The sequence below is a fragment of the Furipterus horrens genome, unplaced genomic scaffold (genome assembly GCF_987537825.1).
Source record: "Furipterus horrens unplaced genomic scaffold, mFurHor1.1.pri manual_scaffold_11, whole genome shotgun sequence".
NCBI classification, from domain to species: Eukaryota; Metazoa; Chordata; class Mammalia; order Chiroptera; family Furipteridae; genus Furipterus; species Furipterus horrens.
Window position 1 is genome coordinate 83757694 of NW_028327181.1, and position 22790 is coordinate 83780483.

General features: G+C 35.4%; 1 protein-coding gene across 4 annotated transcripts in view; it reads left to right on the forward strand.

Moving 5' to 3' along the window:
* Positions 1 to 22790, forward strand: part of VMP1 (vacuole membrane protein 1) — a 115002-nt gene that overhangs the window by 1693 nt on the left and 90519 nt on the right. For 3 of the 4 annotated variants that reach the window (XM_090292605.1, XM_090292607.1, XM_090292609.1), the window contains exons 2-5: positions 8542 to 8643; positions 10896 to 11031; positions 12036 to 12126; positions 13306 to 13416. In XM_090292605.1, coding sequence (XP_090148731.1) covers positions 8568 to 8643; positions 10896 to 11031; positions 12036 to 12126; positions 13306 to 13416 — 414 coding nt within the window. In that variant the 5' untranslated portion in view covers positions 8542 to 8567. Of the gene's footprint in view, positions 1 to 4365; positions 4404 to 8541; positions 8644 to 10895; positions 11032 to 12035; positions 12127 to 13305; positions 13417 to 22790 lie in introns of those variants that run through there. The other variant, XM_090292606.1, reaches the window with a different exon arrangement.

The following is a 22790-nucleotide window of genomic DNA, read 5'->3' on the forward strand; positions in this document are numbered from 1 at the left end:
TTGTATTGATAAAAATACAGCTCACTTTACTTCATAGGATTGTCACAGTGATTGAGATAGTAAATGTGAAATCATGATATAAATGAAAATATTGTTATTTTACTCTGAAATATGGACATATGTAAGTGCAGAATACTATTGCTTTGCATCGTTTCAGAATTTCATGTTTTATATTGTGTGCTCTTTATCTGAAAATATTATTATACACTTTACCGAGATGATCTTTGCCCTACTTTTGAATGCAATAAAAGCTAGCCAGGAATAGTTTGATACTGTAAAACATTGAGTTAGTCACCTTGATTGATAAGTAGATGACTGGAAAATGAGTATAGCTTTGCATTTGAGAGTTTAAGACTGGTCTTTTCTGGTCGTCATGTATTGCCACATAAGAATTTACAAGTGCAGAGGAAGCTGAAGCTTTTGGTGCTTACATATAGTTAAATAAAGGTTAGAAGTAGCCTTATTTATATTAAGTAAGACACTTTATCATTTCACTGAAAACTACTGAACACAGTATTTAGAAGTAGAAGCAACCTCTCTGAACATATAGTTAGATTCTTATTTAACAGGAGAAAACTGAGGCCCAGAAACAATCAGTAATTGGCTTGCTTGAAGTCGTATGGCTTAGGTAGTGCCGGTACCTGAACTGGAAATGAGATTCCCAAGTGTTCTTTCTGTTCTGCTAACTTGTCTTCAGGCATCTTTATACGGTTTGGTAATATTTACTGGTTTGCCTTAAAATGGTTTCTCTTATGTATTGCCCCGGCTGGTGTGCCTCAGCGGATTGAATTCCATCCAGTCTGCAAACCAAAAGGTTGCCTGTTCGATTCCCAGTCAGGGCACATGCCTGGGCTGCAGACCAGGTCCCTGGTTTGGGGTGTGCCAGAGGCAACTGAACTATGTTTCTCCCCCTCTCTGCCTCCCCCCACCCTTAAAAATAAATAAATTAAATTTAAAAAATATTTCTCATATTTTAAAGAAATCTATATGTGTATATACACCCCCCCCCCTTTTTTTAGCTGATTGAGTTGTAAATTTAATGAAAACAAAAATACTGTGCTTGGCAAGATTTGCAGTGGAATGTTAGAAAGAAAGAAAATTAGTTCTATTCTTCAGAACAGTTATTCTGAGTTGATGCTTAGTTACTATCAGGTATCGAGGTGTCTTCTTTCTGGCAAGTGGAAAAGACAGGATCTTTGTAACATGTCTCAGTGAGTGAAGGTTGTTGCTAATAAGCATGAGGAAGCTGTATTAATTACTTTGCTCCTGCTAAAAAAATTTCTCCAAGCTGTTTGTAATTTCATCATTGTTATATTAATTTTCTCTTAATCTGTGGAGTCACTTCTGTAATTATTTCATTCTGGGTAAATAGACAATGTAGAAGAGTTAGTTCTCTGTCTTCTTGGGAACTCTTTTTGCTTCCATTGATTTTACAAAACCTGTTTAGTCTCTCCCCTTTCTTAGAGCCTGTAGTGCCAGGTACTTACTATCACTGCTGCTTTGCCCACACCCTCTTTGCAGGTCTCTCTCTCTCTCTCTCTCTCTCTCTCTCTCTCTCTCTCTCTCTCTCTCTCTCTCTCTCTCTCTCTCGTATGGAATAAACTCCAGATTAGAGAATCCAGACTAACCTCAGAAACAAACTAGATGAATGGAAGTGATAATTTGTTGTTGAGTTAGTTAATACTGTGCTTTCACAAAGACTTGAAAATATTTGGTGGGGGTGGGGGGCTAAACTTTTAAGGAGTTCATTGCTCCAAGAAACTTAATTGTCTGGAAAGCACCTTTGTATAGAGTGAACTGATATTATGTATTGTGTAAACCCTTATTATGAAAAGCTCATTTTAAAATATGCTCTTCAAGGTTTTGGAAATTTGAATAGGTGATACTTTTCTGTATCAGATAAAAGATGTTCTTAAAACTTAAGGCATTTTTAAATTAAGCAAGAGCAACCGATTGAGTAATCCTGTCCCAGCTGATGTAACTAATTGCTGTGGAGTTTGTCAGGAGTCTTCCAAAAGTACATATATTTTTTAGTAATGCTTTGTGATGTTTTCTCTTGTTCTTGAGGTTCATTAGTAACAATAACCTGGGTCTTTACACATTTTTCTGAAAGGACTGGGTAGGTAGTGATAAGAGTCAAGAAGGCTATGAAGCGAAATTGCCTTGGTTCAAATTCCAGCTCTACTGCTGCGCAACCGTTGGGCTAATTACTTAGCCTCTTGCTGTCTCCATTTCCTCCTTGACAATGTAGTCAGTATTTTTGTTGTTAGGGTTAAGTGAATAGATTTACATAAAGCATTTAGAATAGTGCCTGGCATACAGCTAACCATGATTACCATCATTGTCCTCATCCTGTGGCCTGCTGAGCAGTTGCTATGAACTCTTTCCCAACCCTGTTTTGAAAGCACATCTTTGTGTTGCTGCTTACTTGGTTATTGTTTGGTATTATTAATGAGATCTCGGTAAATAGATGTATTTATATACACAATTTTATTTTGTGGATTTTTACATGTGGGATTCTTAACAAAATGAGTCATTCTTATAGGTCATTTTCTTAACCTTTTTGTATTATTGTTAATAGTTCACATTATAGGGATCCAGAATGAGTCACCCCAAGGTGTGCCTTTGTGGTATGAAGGTTATTTTGAGCTGAAGTGAACTGAGACCCCTGCAGGATAGAGAAACTCCTGCCTCTCCTCCCCCAACTACCTCTAGAAGAACTTGAATTAGAGGCCTTGCCCACAATAAGAGATTATCAGACATAACCTCCTTTGACCTGTCTGTATGGCAGGGCAAACTACTGCTTACGGAACAACTGCTCTAATCGTCTGGCAGTGACACTCAAGCCTCAAGGTGCCCGTCTCATCCTAAGCTCACAATGACGTATATACGGCATTTTCCCTTTCTGTCTCTGGATCCCTCGTGTGTGCGGGAACTCTGTGATGTAGTTGGGCTTCCCGTGCCTGGGGAGTTAAATTTGATTTTCTCTCGTCAATCTGTCTCATTGATTTGATTCCTCAGCCAGCCAAAAGGAACCGGAGGAAGGAAGGATTTTTCCCTTTCTCCACAGCATTATCTGGGTAAGCCATAACACGGAATTTGAGAATTAAAATCTGGGGGTTTGCTTTTTAGGGATGTCTTCTAGTGCTTACGTCTTTGTATGGAAAGATCATTTTGCATTGACATCTGTTCATTCATCCAATCATTGAACAAAATACCTGTGTCCTAGGTTCTGGGGAAAACAGTGGGAAACAAAGACAAACAGATACTCTTGTCAGAAGCCTGATAGAAACATAAACACAGAAGTGAAAGAATAAACACAGAAGTGAAAGAATAAACACAGTATAATAAATCTTAAAAAGGAAACAACAAAGGGACTGAGAGAGAATGAATGTGGATATCTGCCTGTTTGAGACTCTGGCATGGTACACCTGTAATACCGTGATACAAGGTTAGGTAGGAAACACATATGTGGTTGAGGTTATGTAGAGTTTTGCAGGCTATGTAAATTAGTTTGAATTTTATCTGAGAGCAATAGGAAGTCATTCTCCAGTTTCAGGTAGGGAGTAACATGATTTATATGAAGTTCACTCTTGCTCATATGTGAAGGATGAATTGAAGGGGCAAGAATAGAAATGGAGACATGAAGATGGCCTGATCCAGATGGTAGCAAAAGTGGAGAGCCGTGAGTGGGTGGATGCTAAATATATTTGGAAGAGTACTGGGGCCTGAATTAGATGTGAGGAGTCAGGGATAGCTGTGCTTCTCTGTGTGGTAACTGGGTGGATGGTTGTGCCAAGCACCGGGAGAGGGAGGGTTTGGGGAGGACTGGGTGTGTTACCAGAAGAGGCATGAGGCTGGGTTAAAAAGAACATGTTAAATTTGAGATGCTTGGGAATCGTCCAGGTGGTACTTTATTAGGAATACTAATCTAGAGCTCAGGACCGGAAGTACAAATCCATGCTAGTATTTTAAACTATGGAATCAGATAAGTCACTTGGAGAAACCTGGCAATGGGTCAGGTCAGGTAAATGAGAGCCAGCAAAGGACACTGATAAATGAGTATTTGAAGAAAGAATGATCAGATAATCCAACACTAATAAAAAGTGGTTACAGCTACACAGATGAGGCACAGGGGTGAGCAAGATTTGTCATTTATTTTAGGGGGGTGGGTATCTTTTAAAGCATGTGATTTACTCAGAATTCTTTTAAGAAATGTTCAGCTCTGTCAGATGCTGCTCTGTGGTCTAGAAGACAGAATAAAGTCCAGTGAAGTTGAATTGGTGGATCTGACTGACCTCTTCTTTCCTCATTTTTGAGTCTGTTTCCTTCCACAAACTTTGAAGTCTCCACATTGCAAAAGCTGTGTAATCAGGAGAGCATACAAGGTTCTCCTGCCCCTTGTAAGTTTTTAAGATCTAATTTTTAGGAGATTTTAGCGCTGCTTCTGTGGGTAGAGGAATTTCTTTAGTTTATACTAATTACAGATATCGCTAGAATCTCTGTACCTGCAAAACTCTATAATTTTTATAAATTTAAGTATCTGAATTAATCAGTAACCTTAGTAGCTGTTGGTAGGTGAAACATACCAGCAGGCTCCCACCTCAAAGGCTTTGTACTTCTTTTCCTCTTTCCCTACAGTGCTCTTCCCCGTGTTTTTCCGTGGCTTTTCTCTAATGTCAAGTTCTCAGAGAAAGCTTCTTTTACGCACCTTGTGAAAAATTGTGCACGATCCACACGCATATACACACTCCCAAATTTCCTTACTTTTCACTGTAGCAGTTATCACTATTGAGTATTTTGCTGTGCAACAACTTAGCTCCAAAATTTTGTGATTTAAAAATTCATTTGATATTTCTCGTGATTTTGTGAGTTAGGTTGGGCAGTCCTGGTCCGGGCTAGCGTGGCTCTTTAGCTAGGCCGGTCTTGGCTGGGATGCCTTTGCTCCACATGGTCCCCTCTGCCTCAGCAGGGTAGCCGGGGCCTTTTTCACACGGGCCGGGGGTTCCAAAGAGCAGTCAGAGAAAACAGACAGGTCCCAGGGCAAGTGCTTTTCAAGCCTGTGCGCACAGAGCTGACTTCAGCGGAAGCTGATCAGCCATCTGTGACCACCCCCCCCTCCCCCCACCGTGCGCACAGGAACTCTGTGCTGTGCTTCTGGCCCCGAAGCTCCGGGGTATGTCTCCTACCGGCTCTGGCGCCAGAGCCTCTCAGCACCTGGTGGTTCCCCTTCCCATAGGTTAGTGTACTTCATGCTTCACTAATATGGGGAACAGTTTAGGCTGGAAATGTATACCCTCATAACCTACTAAGCCATTTTTGGGAGATTTTTTGAGATTTTGAACACTTAAATTCTATCCTAACTTGGAGTTTTAATTTGTTGAATTCCCCAAGACTTAGAAAGTTCAAAAAGATTCAGAGAATTTATCTCATATGTTCTCATTCAAATAATGCATCTTCTTAGAACACATTCTTGAACTGCCACAAGCATGTATTAGATACTGTCTGACTCAGTCAGATGATCTGATAGTCACTCTGATATTGCGCGTGGTGTTTGAGTTTTCTTTGGCTTTATGCTGTATCAAAGCCTCACTAGTCAAGATATGTTACTCTTCACTTATTTATTAAGTTTCCAGGAATAAATTGCAATTTCTTAATCTTAATAATTTTAGGAAAATCTACAGCTATTTTGGAGTAGTCTATGACCAAATTTACTAAATAATCCAGTTAAGGATACACACTTCTGAAAGCAAGAAAGGTGTACTAATCAAGTTGGCTGCCTTATATGCTTTATATGGAAAAATGTGTTTTATTAGTTTTTTTGTATGTGAGAAAGTGGGATCATTTGGATAGATTATTTTCTGAAGTGGGAGTGTGCTCATTTTATTTTGCAACACAGTGGCTAAGAAAATTAGAATCAGTGGTTTCACTCATCTTACTTGCTTTTCCTTTTCATCTTGTTAAATTCCCTAATAGCTCTTATATTACTCAGGGAGTTGCTGTTTTCATTTTCTCCTTAAATGTTCCTGTGTTTCTTTGAAGAACTCAATAATTTAGTTTCACATTGTTTTTGCATTACAAATGCAGCTAATGTTTAAAATGAATGGATTATTATAGTCTTAGCACTGATGTACAGCCTACAAAGAACCTTTGTGAGCTGATTTTAGCAGTATTTTCTAAGGACTTCTGCCAGAAACAAACAAAAAAACCATATATCTTAAGGTCAACCTTTTATTTTGAATGCTTCAGCTGTGTTTAAAATCTGCAAGTTTACAGCCTTTTAAAGCATGTCTTGTATCTAGATATGTCTTCACAATGAAAATTATATTGGATGTTTGAATTATGCTTTCCTGTTTCTACCTCCTCATCTCATCCACAGACCTATAGAGTTTATTTCAACAACTTAATTCTCAATACATGCTGTTAAAATTGATATTACAACACTTCCACTGCACAGTAAGCTCCGTTGGATATCAGGAAGATATTCTAGGTTCCTGTTTGAGGAGCGTTCAGTCCTTTTGGATTTATTCCCACACACACTATTCCATCACAGATTTCCAAAATTTATGCTTCTGCGTTCCACCGTGAAAAGTGGCTCTCCTTAAAAATTAGTACTTCCTCTTACCCTAACTGCATAGGTAGGCTAGAGCCCTTTACTCCATAATGATTTTTAACAAATTGTCCTTTTAGTACTTTTCAAAATGTTTAGATTGATGATAATTCATTTTTGTTATCCAACATAACAAAGTAAGATTTTTCTGATTCTTTGGCTGCTTCTCTGGAAACCAGTTTTGCAAGTTCATGTGTAGTATGTGGAAAACAAGTGTCTGTAAGTGACTACTCAGGGAAGAATTCACTGTGATTATTTTGGGAAATTGTGACATTCGTGAAATGGGCTTGGAGAAACTAACATTAAGTGCCTGCTGTGTACCTGTCACTGTGCATGACAGTTATATATAATTTCTCTTGAAGTAGAGAAACTAAATTACTGAGGAAACTCCAAACTAACACACACACACAAATTAAAGATGACATGAATATAGAAATGGGGATATTTTACAAATGAACTCAAATGCAAAGGCTTAAATTAGTTACTCAAGTCGTGCAGCTAATAAATACATGATGCTGAAAGGATTCTTTTAACTCCAATAAATAAAGCAACTTTCAGTTAAGGAGAATAGAATTAGAATAGGGTAGAATGCATTCGGCCTAAGGTGTGGAATACATATAGGTGACATACCTAGTCCAAGGGCTGCTTGCTCTGATATGGCCTGAAATCAATCAAGATGTATTGGCAGCTTTGGGGAACCAAGTTTTTCTGTTGCCCTATAAAATTGGTCCTTTTATGATGTTGAAAATGATAATGAGTAAGATTAACAGGGTATGTTAATGCTAGCTTGAGTACTCAATGTTGTGATTTGAAGACATGGGCTGAAAAATACTTAGGGTATTTCTGGGATAAAAGACAGTCTGGCTTACACAGTTTAGTCCACTCAGGGCATCTGGATCTTGGTATAGATGCCACATTTTAGTGTCTGCTTCTCAGCTTTTTAGCTTGTAAATTTGAAGTAGTAAGTGTATATCTGAATGGACTCCAGAGGATGGAATTATTCTAACCAAGTTCACAAACCAGAATACCAATTTATTACTATTACCAAGAAAAATATTACTGTACTGTGATCTGGTTCCCCTTGTTTATACTAATCAGTGTTGGATTAGTCTGCTAGGGCTACCATAACAATGCCATAGACTAGTTGACTTAAACAACAGACATTTATTTTCTCCCAGTTTCAGAGTCTGGACATATGAAATTGAGGAGCTGACAGGGTTGGGTTCTGATGAGGCCTCTCTTTCTGGCTTGTAGACAGCTGCTTTCTTGTGTCCTCACATGGACTTTCCTCTATGTGCTTGCAGAGGGAGAGGTGTCTGGTGTCTCTTTTCATCTTCTGGTGACACCGGTTCTATTGGATTAGGGCCCCACCCTTACGATCTCATTTAACCTTAACTACTCCAACTACAAATAAAGTAAACACGTTGTTCAGGTAAAGGTATGATAGTACTGCCATGTTGTGTCTGTATGCAGTTTTATTTAGTCACGGGTGCAAAGCAGAATTATGTACAGTAGTCCCTCTCTATATGGCTGTTCACTTATCGTGGCCTCACTGTATTGCAGGATTTTTAAAATTATTATATTTATCGCAGATTTTTCGCTGTATTGTGGGATTTTGCGGTACTGTATACATATGTTGTTAAAGTTACGTAGGTTTAAGAGTGTAGAATGTGTTTAAGAACATAAGTAGTGTTTATAAAAGTGTGGAAAAGGTTAATAAGGGAGTGGGAAAGGTTAATAAGGGACTGGGAACAGTTTATAAGTGTGTGGGAAGGGTTTATAAAGCCTTAAAATATATATAAATACTAAAATAAATTGTACGGTTCCTATTTCATGGATTTTCGCCTGTCGCGGGGGGATCTAGAATGTAATGCCCATGATAAGTGAGGGAATACTGTAATGTATCACTGGATTTTATTTTGCTTTATTAGCTCCTCAAGAGTTATTGATCTATGAAATGGCAGAGAATGGAAAAAATTGTGACCAGAGACGTGTAGCAATGAACAAGGAACAATATAATGGAAAATTCACAGGTAAAGTATGGCGGTTTGGAGGGAGAAGATCTATGGGTTTAAATTATATGCTTTTCATTGGAATAAAACAGAAATATATCTATTATTTGTTATTTTTATAGTAAAATAATATTCTATGTAATAATACAAGGTTCTTATATAAGATTAATTATATTTTGTTTACTCTTCAGAGTAAATTAAATTATAAGTCCGGGCCTATAAGGTGATTTTTTTCACAGTGATAGCAGAGGCAGCCTGGCCACTGTCACATTTAGTATTCTAGGTACAAGATTATTTTTGTTAATTTTATGGTATGAAAAGTATTTGGTGCCCAATTTTATCATGCTATTTTATAACTTTAGAGATAGATTATAAATTTACTTACTACAATTACCCTAAAGTATATAGTTATCAAAAAAGTCAGAATGGGATTATTGTGGATTTATTTCAAAATCTTGAGACAAATTTATATTTTAACCAAATTTGAAATTTGTGGGGTAAATTGCAGTATGTTTGACTCTTATTCATACATATACCCTGAAAATTACAGAATTTATTTATATAGATGATTTAACAAAAATCTTTCCTTTGTATATTAAAGGAAAATGAAAGGTTTTCCTTTTCTATTCATTGTAATGGATTTCCTTTTAACTTCTAAATTGTTTAGTATCTCAAACACATCACAAATTATACTCCAGGAGTGTAATATTATTATAGCAGATATTTTCTTCTATTGGAAGAGGTGTAAGCTATCTGAAACAGTTGCCATATGTTTGCTTTGATCACTGAATGGCCTTGCAGAACACATTTTGTAGCACTGATCTGACTTCTGGGTTACTTTGCCAATAAATTTTACATTGTTTCACTAGGCGTTTCAGGATTAAGAGATAGGCATCGTATATGTCACGGTCTCTCCCATTAGTAGCTTTTACATGTTTTTTTGTCTTTTCAACTAGCACATTTATATATGCTTCCCCTACTGCCCCACCCCCAGAAATTTAAAATTAATGTGTGTATGACATACTCTTCTTTACCATAGGTTTTATTTTTTACTAAATATTTCCCAGAGGTTGTGCTATAACTGTACATGAAGACATTGTTCCTTATTCAGGATGCTTAGTACTCCATTGTATGAGTATACCATACTAGAATCATCCCTCTGTCCTCTGTTGGTAACATTTCAGTTGTTTATAATCTTTTGCTAGGACAAATAATGCTTCATTGAATAAGCTTGTACAAAACTTATTTCTCCTTAGGGCTAATCATTCTTAAAAATAGAATTATTGGGGTACAAGGTACAGTAGGTCCCCTTATTTATGGGGGAAACATTCCAAGAGGATGCCTGAAACCATGGGTAGTACCAAACCCTAAATATGCTGGTTTTTTTTCATGCATTCATATACTTTATGGCTTCTCTTTGGCGTATCCGAATTATCAGCATCACTAGTCTTGTGCTTTGAAGCTATTATCAAGTTAAATAAGAATTACTTGAACACCAGCACTGTGGTAACTGCAGTAGTCCATCTGGTGACCGAGACAGCTACGAAGTGACTAATGGGCAGGTAGCAGAGACAGCACGGTCAGCGCCAGATTTCATCGCATTACTCACAACAGTGTGCAATTTAAAACCTATGAATTGTTGATCTCTGGAATCAGACCAAGGCTGACCATGGGTACTGAAAGTGGAACCATGTATTAGGTGGGGCTACTCTATATGTATTGCAATTTTGAAAGATGATGACAGTAATAACTAACCTTAATTGTGCCCTTAACTAAGGGTCAAACTTCTGAGAGCTTTACTATATGAATTAATTTAATCTTTATCATGACCCTATAAAGTAAGTACTATTTTCATCTTCATTTCAGAGAGAGAAAACTGAGGCATAGACAGGTTAACCAACTTGCCCAAGGTCACAGGACTAGTTAAGCGCCAAGACCAGGATTTGGAACGAAGTAATTTGCTTTCACATTTTGAGCTCTAAACCACTTTGCTCTATGATATAATGCTAAATTACACTCCATAGAGTTGGGACAGTGTAGTGTTCCAGTAATGTACAAAAGAGAAACTTGTGTCCTAACAGTAAGATAATTGCATAAAAAATGGTAAGAGTAGGACAAAAGTGCCTACCTAGCCTGTTGTCATAGTGTGAACCACATTGTTTTTTGAGGTTCATATGCCGTCATTCAAATGTGGGATGGGAAAGTAGATGAATTATGAAAGTGATTGGAAAAAGCGAGCATTTTGTTTTAATTTCCGCACTAATGTTTTTCAGATCCCTCTTCAATGAATGAAAAGAAGAAGAGGGATCGGGAAGAAAGGCAGAATATTGTCCTGTGGAGACAGCCACTCATTACCTTGCAGTATTTTTCTCTGGAAATCCTAGTAATCTTGAAGGAATGGACCTCAAAGTAAAGAGTCTTCCATAATCTTTTATATAACTCTTATTTACTAATTTTAGAAATCTTCAGCAAGCTCCTACTCCCTGCCACCTGCTTTATGAAATGGATTGAATTTAGAATGTTATGGGAATATATTTATTTTCCTTTCCTATAGTTTGCAGAAAAATAGGTTAAGGGAACATACTGTTGACAGTTGACCACTATCTCATGTTGAATCTTTTATGCAAAGCAGAATACTGAAAACGAGATTTTTTTTCTGGCTTTGCTTTAAGGAGGAAGACCTGTGTATATTGGATACACTGATTCTTTAGTAGGACAAGGTTCGGGATACGTGGCACTGTTACTGACAGTTTGAGCCAATGAGAAAAGACTCTGCCAAGAAAATGTGTTCTATCTTGAATTTAGTACTTGTAAGCCCTATTTCAGATATCATAAAGAGGAAGTGGAACTTTTACTTGCCTTATCATTTTTGGCTTGCCTTTCCAAGTTATTATCTATAATGTCTTGCGTTTTTATTATACTTATAATTTATAAAACATTTTGTAACATTTTTCAGTTCATTTGATCTTTAAAGCAACTCCATAAAGAAGCTAAAACAAGTATATGATTATCATGATTTTTAAAACAAGAAACAGAATCAGACTGGTTAAGTGTCTTACTCAAAGTGCAGTATTTAAGGAACTTGGGATTCTGACCCAAGTCTTCTGACTTGAAGGCCAGTGCTCTCCAGTATATTACAGTGCTTCTCCTAATTAGAAGTTTGGTGTAAATAAGATTAGTCTTTGGATAAGGGAATAAAATTGAGTTCTGTAGCCATGTATCTTCCCTGGACCCCTTCTATACCCCAAGAGACCATAGTGATTAAGGACAAAAGAGCTCATCCCAGAAAGAACTGATTCTGTAGCTGAGCTAAAAAAAAACCAACTGCTTTGACAAGATATTGTTTTTGAGAATGATGAATCCTGAAAATGAAACTGAGATATTTCATTAATTTTTTAAAATATGTTTTTAAGATTATGGCATCGTCAAAACACTGTGGTGTCTTGTTTACTGCTGCTCGCTGTGCTTATAGCTACGTATTATGTCGAAGGAGCACATCAGCAGGTAAGAGGTTCGGTAACTGCGTTTCTGTTCTTTTACCTTTCCGCATCCCAGCTTCAAAATGGGACTCCTGCGGATGTCATAGGGTTTCTACTCTTAATGTTTTTAGGCTTGATTTTGCTTTTTAAATTTATCTCAAGGTTGTTTTCTTAATGTACTTTTAAGGCCAAATATTTAAAATATTCTTGTGGCAGTTCATGGCTGCTCAGCGTTTATATTTGATATATAGCATCCTTTTTAGCTTCAAGGATTTAAATGTAACTTTCCTGGTGGTATTTAGTCAAAGCATCATGAATCCTTTACTCACTACCAAAATCTTCATATTTTCTTTAACACATTTCTGTCATCCATCCAAACAGATGTACTCATCCTAGATTGAAGATTAAGTTTTATATACATATAAAGAGAAGTTCTTTTGCCTATAGTCTTTAAGTAAAACATAAATGAAGGGAAAATAGGATATTTTGTCAATAACTTTTGTTAAAATAGTAAAACATTAATGTATTCTAATGGATATGGTTGTAAAATGGTATCATATTTTAAAGCAGTTTACCTCTAATCTCAGAAAAGTTTTCGTAGTTTTAAATACATTAAAAAAATATTTTACAGAAATCTGTGCTATTAAGAATTTGTAAGGAGCTGGCTTGGTGAAATTTACTTGCCAATGTGAGAATCTAGGCTCTAGTCTGGCATTCTTCCAACAAGTTCATGTCCCGATAGATTTAAATTTGCTCCTGTTTGAAAAGCATCTTGGTCTTATATAAACAAAAAATAATTTTATTCTCATTTTTTACTCAGATAAACAAGAATGTGTTCTATTAACAAATATTACGTAAATAGCTGCCCCTCTTACTACTGTATATTATGCTTTCTTAAAGTTTTTGTAACTTTTAAATATATTAACATTTTTTATTTTTAGTTATTTATTAGTAACTAGCATTTTTCCTATAAATGTCATTGCAATAGTATGATTTTTAGGGTCTAGAAATAAGAGCTTTATTCCAATTAGATGAATTTTTTGCCATCTCTTCTGTTCCTTATTAAAGGAATTCATCCCCTTCAAAGGATTTTTAATACTAGAAACTTCTTTAGTTGGTTTATCTTATTTTGATTGTAGTTGATAAATACCACATTTCTGTTTAAAAAATCTGTTTTTTTCCTCTCATCCCTTTTGTTTTCCAGTATGTGCGACGTATAGAGAAACAGTTTCTTTTGTATGCCTACTGGATAGGCTTAGGAGTTTTGTCTTCTGTTGGACTTGGAACAGGGCTGCACACCTTTTTGCTTTATCTGGTAAGAATAACTTTTAAGCAGTATTAAGAGAGATTATATTTTAATTGATATATTTACTTCAGAAGTTAAAATTCTAAGATTTTTATTTAATTACTTTTGTGTTTTATAAGCATTCTAATTTTCAAATTAGTGCTTTGAGTTTGATTTAGAATTCTGCTTTGTTTTTCCTTTTGGGTTGAGGATTTAAAAAGGGGGTGGGACCCCTGAAGCAAATGAGATTGTTTTCTTTTTTTTTTCTTTTAAGTATATTTTGATTATATTGTTACAATAGTTCCAATTTTTTCCCCTTTGCTCCCCTCTGCCCAGCACCCCCCCTCCCCCAATAATACCCCCCAAGTCCATGCCCATGGGTTGGACATACAAGCTCTCCTGCCTCACCCTTTCATATATTCTTCTTCTTTTTTAAATTAATTAATTAATTTAACAATAAAAAAGAACAATCCCTCCTTCTCAGACTTAAGACCCTTTATAATCTTATAAAGGACAATGGGCGAAGGTCTTGAGCTCCTCTAGCCGCTTCAAGCTGGGCATGGTTGTCGTCCTGCCTACCCTTGAGATTGTTTTCTTAAATTAATTCAGCCAGGAAAATTTTTTTTTTCTTTTCAGATTTTGGAGTAATGGTTCTCTTACTTATGCAATTGTTTTAATAATTGAAGTTACTTAAATGCACTAAGTTGCATATAAAGCTTAGAATTAATACGGATAGTTTACTTTCTCTGTTAATCCGCAAATGAGAAACATTGCCTTCCCTCACATCCTCAGACACTTGTACACACCTGAATAGTCATTGTGGCATTCTTACTGAATGTAGTTGACAGAGTATTACATATGTAGAACGAAATGTATTCTTAAACCCGTTTAAACCAAAATATAAAATATACCCCTCCTAAAAAATATGTTTTTACTTAGTTGAAATTAGAGAGATAAAAAATAGGTTTTCCTTTGAATATTGACAAATATACTGGAATAACAATAGAGCTAGGACCAGCGGATGATGAGCAAGACATCTAGGGCCCAGAATTTAAATAAGCACTTCCAGGGTCATGGAAGTGTGGGGTCGGTGAGTGAGTGCCTCGTTGCCTTTTGTGCCCTGGATGACTCTCGTTTCACTCTGTTCCTCTCCTTGGATACATTGACAGCAATTCCACATTTGAAAACAGCCTTATCTTGATTTGGGTAAAAACAAGTGAAAAGTCATCACAGCAGTACTTAGTGCTGAAAAGTTGAATACTAGCAAACAGTTCCAATCTCTGTGCTTCAATTAATTCATTTCTGAAGCAGGTATAAGTATTAAGGCATTACTGTTTTGAAGGCTGCTGAATTAACGATCTGAAGAATGATTTGAGAATGGGAGTTTTAATACCTGGAATTTTAGAATTTTGTTCATGATTGCTTGCTGATACCATCCCAAATAGAGAAAGAAATCCTAGGGAAGCACTACATATGAATGTTTCTTTAACAGCTACATTATTAGAAGTATAAAGCTACACTAGAGGTTAAAACAGAGGAAAAGAAGAAGAAATTATAGGTTACATTTCTATTCTTTTCTAGACTCATCTGTAGCATTGGATTAATTTCAAAGTATCTAAAAAGCAACCCAGATAGCAGATTCTGCTGTACTTTAAAAGGGATTCTAATGAAATTGATAAGTCGTACAACAAGTTAGAATAAAGATATTTGAAGCATGGCAGTTTCATTTTCATATCCAGGAGAAACCTTTATAAAATAACATTTTGCAAATATCTTGATGTGAAAACATTATGAGTTTAATTTCATTGATCCATGTATCCAGGAAAGAATTAAAAATAAATAAATAAGCATTTGTTACAAAATTTATTTGAGTAGAAAATCAAGTCTTTGCTTCCATGAATGAAGTAATTTCTGCCCTTGATCAGAGTTCAGAAGGAATTCTTTAAGAGCTATTTGAAGGAAGGTACCACTCTGTCATTATAATCAGTAATATATATATATATATACATATATATATATGTATATATATATATACACACACACACACAAGTATATTATACTTGTTCAGGAAGTATGAAGATATAATCAAGGAACATCTGAAACTGTTGCAGTTAAAGTTATATAAAAAGCTTTGTGGCATTATCACTGCTGGTAATAAACTGGAGTCCAGGTTTGATCTGGCCACTTTTTTCAGCATTAGGTAAATTTGATTTTTATTTGTTTGTGAGTAAATAACATTTAGAATTATCTTAAATGCCCTAGAATTAAATACAAGTAAAATAAGCAGGTCTGTTATTTATGACTATGTAATTCTGGCTATTGAATGGGACATAGATTGAAGGTAGGAGAGAAATGTGTAGTCACAAGAATCCTTCTGAGAGACCCAGGCTTCCATGGCACTGGCAGGAAGTATGTCCAAGAAGGGTTATTTCCAAAAAAGAATTTGTGAAAGAAGTCAAGCAGAGTGAACAAAAAATAACATAAATCTTGACTATTTCTGAAGAGTAGTTGGAGTGACAGTGGCATTGTAATGAAACAGGTCAAATCTTAAAGAAATTTTATTGGTACACAAAGATGTCTTGGTTTAGTATGGGAGAAGAAGGAGCCAAAGAGAACTTTGTTTTTGGCTTGAATGAGTAGATGTTGATATCATAAGTTGAATTCATTAAACACATATTATAAGTATCTGAAAAGTGAAATTGAAAGTGATACTCTAATTATGTTGCAAGGTGGACTAAATCTTCACCTGATCCAGACGGGTGCTGGTGCTGGTGCTGGTGCTGGTGGTTGGATAGAACAGAAAGGAAAATTTGTAAAGGACTAAGACCACTTTTTTTTTTTTTTTTAATGAATAGGTTTTATTGTTTTAGACCAGTTTTAGGTTTAGAGAGAGACGGAGCAGAAAGGATAGAGCATTTCCGTGTGCCTTGACACAGACACAAACACACAAGTTTTCACTATTTTTTAATTTGCTTTTTTTAAAATCCTCACTCGAGGACATGCTTATTGGTTTTTGAGAAAGAGATAAAGAGAGAAATTGATGTGAGAGAGAAACACTCATCAGCTGCTTCCCCTGTGTGCCCCAATTGAGAATCAAACCTACATCCTTTTGGTGTAGGGGACAATGCTCTCGCCAATGAAGCCACCAAGCCAGGGCTACACTGCTGTTTTTTGAATTGCGATTTAATTGACATATAACATTATATTAGTTTCATATGTACAACATAATGATAATTTTCCCTGTTATTAACATCTTGCTTTAGAGTGGTACATTTGTTACAGTTGAGGAACAAATATTGGTACATTATTAACTAAAGGTGATTGTTTACATTGGAGTTTATTCTTTGTGTTTTACAGTACCATGGGTATTGACAAATGCATAATGTTATATATTGACATTATATTAACATTATATAATGTTATATATATTGGCAATAGTTTCATTGCCTTAAAAATACCCTGTGCTCCATGTACTTATTCCTACCCTCTTCCTGCCCTCCACCCACGAACCCTTAGCAATGGCTGATCCTTTTAATGGATAAGTTATGGCTTTTCCAGAACGTCATATAGTTGGAATTATACAGTATGTATCTTTTTCTGCCTGATTTCTCCCACTTAATATGCATTTAAAGCTCCTCTATTTCTTTTTTTGGCTTGATGCCCGATTTTTTTATTGCTAAAAAAATCTATTTTCTGGGTGCGCCACCACAGTTTGTTTATCCATGCACTTATGAAGGACATCATGGTTGTTTTCAGGTTATGATAATTAATAAAGCTGCTATAAACATTTGTGTACAAGTTTTTGTATGTGTATAGTTTTCAATTTTTTTGGGGGGGGAGATACTTTAGGGACATGATTTGTGGATTGTGAATATTAATTTCTAATATTGTATCTAGGAAGGCAGTTGACATCTATGTATTACTCTTATGTCCTGCAACCTTGCTATACATAATCACTTAATAGTTGCAGGACTTTTTTTTTTTTTTTTTGGTCAGTTCTTTAGAATTGTCTACATAGATAAATCATCTTACGTGTAAATAAAGATGGTTTTATTTCTTTTTTTCTCACTCTGTATACCCTTTCATTTCCTTTTCTTGTCTTACTGCCTTCGCTACCTCTTCCAGTAGGATGTTGAGTAGGAGCGGTGAGAGGGCTATCCTCCCTTGTTCCCTGTCTTAGTGGGGAAGCTTGTAGTTTCTCACCATTAAGTATTGTGTTAACTGTAAGTTTCTTTGCAGATCATCTTTATCAAATTGACTAAGCTCACCTCTCTTCCAAGTTTGCTGAAAGTTTCTATTATGAATAGTGTTGATTTTGTCATAAAAACACTTTTTTAGACAATGGCAATCAGAAATGGATGAAAGGCCAGCATAGCAAACAAAGGCTTGGAGAGAGGTGTGTTAATGTCAGAAAGTTATACAGAGACCCGGCATATGCTTCTTTGATTTGACCAGATTATCTTTAGTCCTTCGATCTTCTTTATTTAGGCACGGGCTTTCCTTCCAGGATTCCCTAGGTGGAACAGGGAGAATGGAAAAAAAATGAGCATTTACAAAAAAAACATTCAGAAAAGTCAAGCAAAAGGAAAATAAAAGATGTCACTGATCTTTATTTATCTTTAAATTGCCTGGTTACAATGGAAGTTAGATTGCAGGAAATTACTACTATTACTTCTACTAACCACAACAAACGTTATCATTGTCATTGTCATCAGAGTAATACTAACCGAAATCAATTATGTTATTTTTTACTCCTATTTGGTGTTTGTTTTTGTGGTATACTTACCTGTGGGGCAATTTTGCATCCTAATTGTATTGAACTCCAGCCATATGATGTGCCTTGACCAACAAAGTGTGAGCATAAGTGATAGGTGTTGCTTCCTGGCAAAGACTTCGGGGTTTGTCATACTCTCTTTTACCTACATATTGTGTCAAGATGGAGCCTGGGTCTCTGACTATGATGAGCAGATTCCCTTTGCTGGCCTGTGATGGATATGTAGAGTAAGCTACTGAGATTTTGGGGTTTGTTATTGTCACCTATCCTTACCGATAGACCGGTTAACATTTACTGAATTTGCTAGGCCGTCTGCTCAGCACTTTACATGAATTATCTTATGTAGCTCTCCCAAGAGCCAAGACAGTCAACCAAAAGTGTCGCAAATGTGTAGTAAAAAATGTCATCAATAAATATAGACTATCAAATTGTGAACTTTGGCAATTATAGAATAGAGGAAAATAGCCAGAAAACCGGAGGCAAAGCAGAATCAAAGGTTTAAAAAGTTGATCTGTGTTGAGAAGTTATTCTAAATTATCTCTGGTTGAATAGTAAAAGCTTAACACTTTCTTGATGATAGATGGTTGACAGTTTTATCCTTATAGATCACTGCTGCTTTCATTTTATACTTGTGAAATGTGATTGTGTTTGGCAAGTCCTAATTATACCTTCTTTCATTTATGAGGCATTACGTAATCCTCACTTAGGGATATGTGACGTTAATAGTCTCATGTCATGCACTTTGGGGCTGATGAAGCTGGCACCTTTTCCATGTGCTTGTATAACTTCTAGTCAAGAAAACAAGTGACCATGTTAGGAGAGGACAACTGGACACTGATCTGAAAGTGTTATTTTATTTCCTAAAGTATTAGATACCTATATGTCTACCTTTGAAATGAAAAATTTGTCTTCTTTTTTAAGTTTATCAATAAATAATTTTATTTATATTTTTAGATATAATCAGAAAGTTATATAACTTACTTCAAATGTCCTGGAGGTCCTCACCACTTATTTACACCCTAGAAGTAAGAGTAGGTGTTTGAGCTTACTCAGCACAGATAAATGACTAGTTTGGGCTACCATCAAATTTTGTGAATTGATTTGAGAACAGTGGACATCCAGTAGTTTACAGAGAACATGTATTAGCCACAGAGGAAGAGTTAGGCACTGTTTATGAAGGAATAGTGATTGCTAACCAGAGAACAGACCAGGGAAAAGTGGCATTGTTGACCCGTCATGAAAAAACTAGTGTTTTCAAGCCCAAATGTTGTTGACTGATTACAAGTTAACTTGTGTTTGCACTTGCGTTAGCTTATACAATTTTTAAAACTGAGAGTAATATAGGATTTTCTAGAAAGATTTTGTAAATTGTTTCATTTGTATATTCAATTACAAAGAAATAGCCGGTGGTGTGGGATAGCTTTTAAAGTATAAAATGGCCAGTCAACAACGTATTAAAGGCTCAAGGGGGGTAAGCTGGGCCTCTCGATTAGTTGGTTTGTTCCATTAACTTTTTACTTATTTTTCAGTGAGCATTTTACATTCAATATTATTCTGTATTAGTTTCAGGTATACAGTATAGTCATTGGACAGCCATACCTTGTACAAAGTGGTATACCCAATATTTCAAGTACCCACCTGACCCCATACGCAGTTATGACAGTATTACTGACTATATTTCCTATGCTGTAATTTATATCTCTGTGACTATTCTGTAACCACCAATTTGTACTTCTTATTCCCTTCACCTTTTGCACCCAGACCCCCCATCCCCATCCCCTCTGGCAATTATCGATCTGTTCTCTGTATCTATGAGTCTGTGTCTGTTTTGTTCATTCTGTTCTTTAGATTCCACATATAAGTGAAATCATATGCTATTTGTCTTTATCTGACTGGCTTATTTCACTTAGCATAATATCCATGTTGTAGTAAAAGATAAGATTTCTTTATTTTATTTATTTTTTTTTGGCTGAGTAGTAAGTATATCGTTGTTTATATGTACCACAATTTTTTTATCTACTTGTCTGTTGATGGATACTTGGGTTGCTTCCATATTTTAGCTATTGTAAATAATGCTATAATGAACATGGAGGTGCATATATTCTTTCAAATCAGTTTTAATAGTCAGCAAATGGGCTTCATGAGGTCTGTTAATTCCATAGAATACTATACATGTTGCTATGTGTCTTTGTAAATATGGATCTTTGTAGCAAAAAGGACCTGTAGTTTTAGATTCTCCAAAGACTATAACCCATAAAAGGTTAAGAACCAACTACTCTTCTAGAACTTTTTTTCTAACTTGTCTGTCTTGAGTCTGCCACTAGATGGCAATGCTAACACAACCAATATACTGTACTAGTCTTGCAGGTTCTATTCCGAAGATGAAACCCTCAAATAACTTTACTTAAATTAGAGGGATAGTTTATTATTTATGTACATTTATGCCTACATAATACCAGTTAATGCATTTGAGTGAAAATAATTTTAATAGTTTTCAATATTCCTTAATTCAGCAGTCGGCCTTTCTTTCCATTTTGACATGTTTATTTACATGTAGGACATACTCTTAATAGCATACCCAGTTTCAGATATAATGGCATAATTTTGTTTTTTCTTTAATATTCAAGAAGATACAAGTTATTGAAGGTGACTTTGTTATGAGACTAAAATCTTTCATTCTATCATGGGAGGTGAAATAATAAGGCATATTCAGAGTCAAACTGCTGAGTTTGAATGCCCAGCCAAATATTACCTACTGTGATATTTGGTGAATTTTTAATTTTTAAACCTCTGTTTATTCAACTTTAAATAGGACAATAATATCTATCATAGGCTGTTTTGAGGATTAAATGAAATAACAGAAGTACACACTTTTTAGCTCAGTGGCTAGGGTATATAAGATGCTCGATAAATGATAGCAGCTATTATGATTATCATAATCTTACTCTGATTTCATTTTTAAAAAGCAACCATTTATAATTTATATGCTTTAGCTATTATTCTTAAAAAATTATAAGCAACATTTCTCACCATTGATTTTAATGTAGCAATATGTTATAATATAGTTGAAAATCACTGATCATGTCCATTTCCAGTGATAATAGATTAGGCAATTTGGATCAACTCTCTCATGAAAGTATCATAAAAAGGTTGATAAAAATTAAAAACATCTATTTAAAGGAATCAGAGATTTTTTAAAAGAACAAGAATTACCAAGTTAACATCTATCTATAAGAGGAAACCCAGAGAGGTGAGATCGGCCAAGGTTATACCCTGGTAACCCTGCAAGCTTTGGATTAGAACCTTTAGGTGCCACACTGTAAACATAAGGATGAACTATATATGAGGACTGGAGCTCAGGCTTAAGTCTTAAGTCTGGAGGGAAATAAAATCATCCTAGGTGTCACAATAACTATATTTTTTCATATGTAAGTCCAACATACAATAAAAAATAATCAGATATCTGAGAAGACAAGATAATTTGATCAAAACAAAGAAATAATAAAGTATGAAAAGGGTAAATTTAAATTTAAATTGACATTAAAAAGTTATGATATTTAAAATGTGTAGAGAGAATTAAAACATGATCTACAAATCAGATGTGGGTTAATTGAAATTAGAAATTATTTTTTAGTGTGCCATATAACAGTATCTTTTTTTAAAAAGCAAAAATATAGGAATAAATTAATAAAAGATGTATTTGGCCTCTACATGAAGTTTTAAAATATTGAAAGCAAAAAGATCAGCTAAAAGAAGGGATATATCACTTTCGTGGATTAGAAGGCGCAATATTGTAAGGGTGTTTGTTAGTTCTTTCCAGTTTTATCTACAGAATCAATGCCGTATTAGTCAAAACTTGACTAGGTATTTCTGTTGAAATTGACAAATTGATGGAAACTTTTATTCATTACAGCAGCTTTAGAGCTGACAACCATTAGGATATGTCCCTCTGCTGTGTGTTTCTATTTCTTGATCTGGATAGAGGATACCTGTGTCTGCAATAACTTGTTAAGATGTATGCATCTTTGCTGTATGTGCTATACTTAGTCTGTTTTAGTATACCTCTTTTGTTTTAGAATTTTATAGTCATTTTTGCCTAAGTTCATTTGGTTATTATCTGCTGTAGTTATTTTACATTGGCATCTGCCTACTTCCTAAAATCAGAATTGTTACTTTTAGATAACATTCATTTTTATGAGACTTTTTCAAACTAGGGCCAAGAACAAGTGGGCTGTCTTACATATCCTCAGAAACTTGAATTTTTAATAAAATCCTCACTGTAATTCACTTAAGTTCACTTCAGAAATCTTGACCATGTATTCTGTGTAACACACTCTGAAACACTATGTGAATTACAAACAGAATGGGACGTGTAGGGCAGAAGATACACGTTACATAAGTAAGTACTCTGCAGGACATCGTGATAAATGCCATCGTAATGATATAAATAAATTATTATGGGACTATTAAAATAGGAATTCCTTTGAAGGAAAAAGAAATAAGAAAAGTTCATGAAGATGGATTTGTTGAGGGAAAAGGCAGTCAGTTGATGCAGAGTTAGGGAATTAGGGTACCTTGGAAATGGAAAGAGGACCCATCCGAGAAAATAGTTGGGTGCCAAATTGTGGAA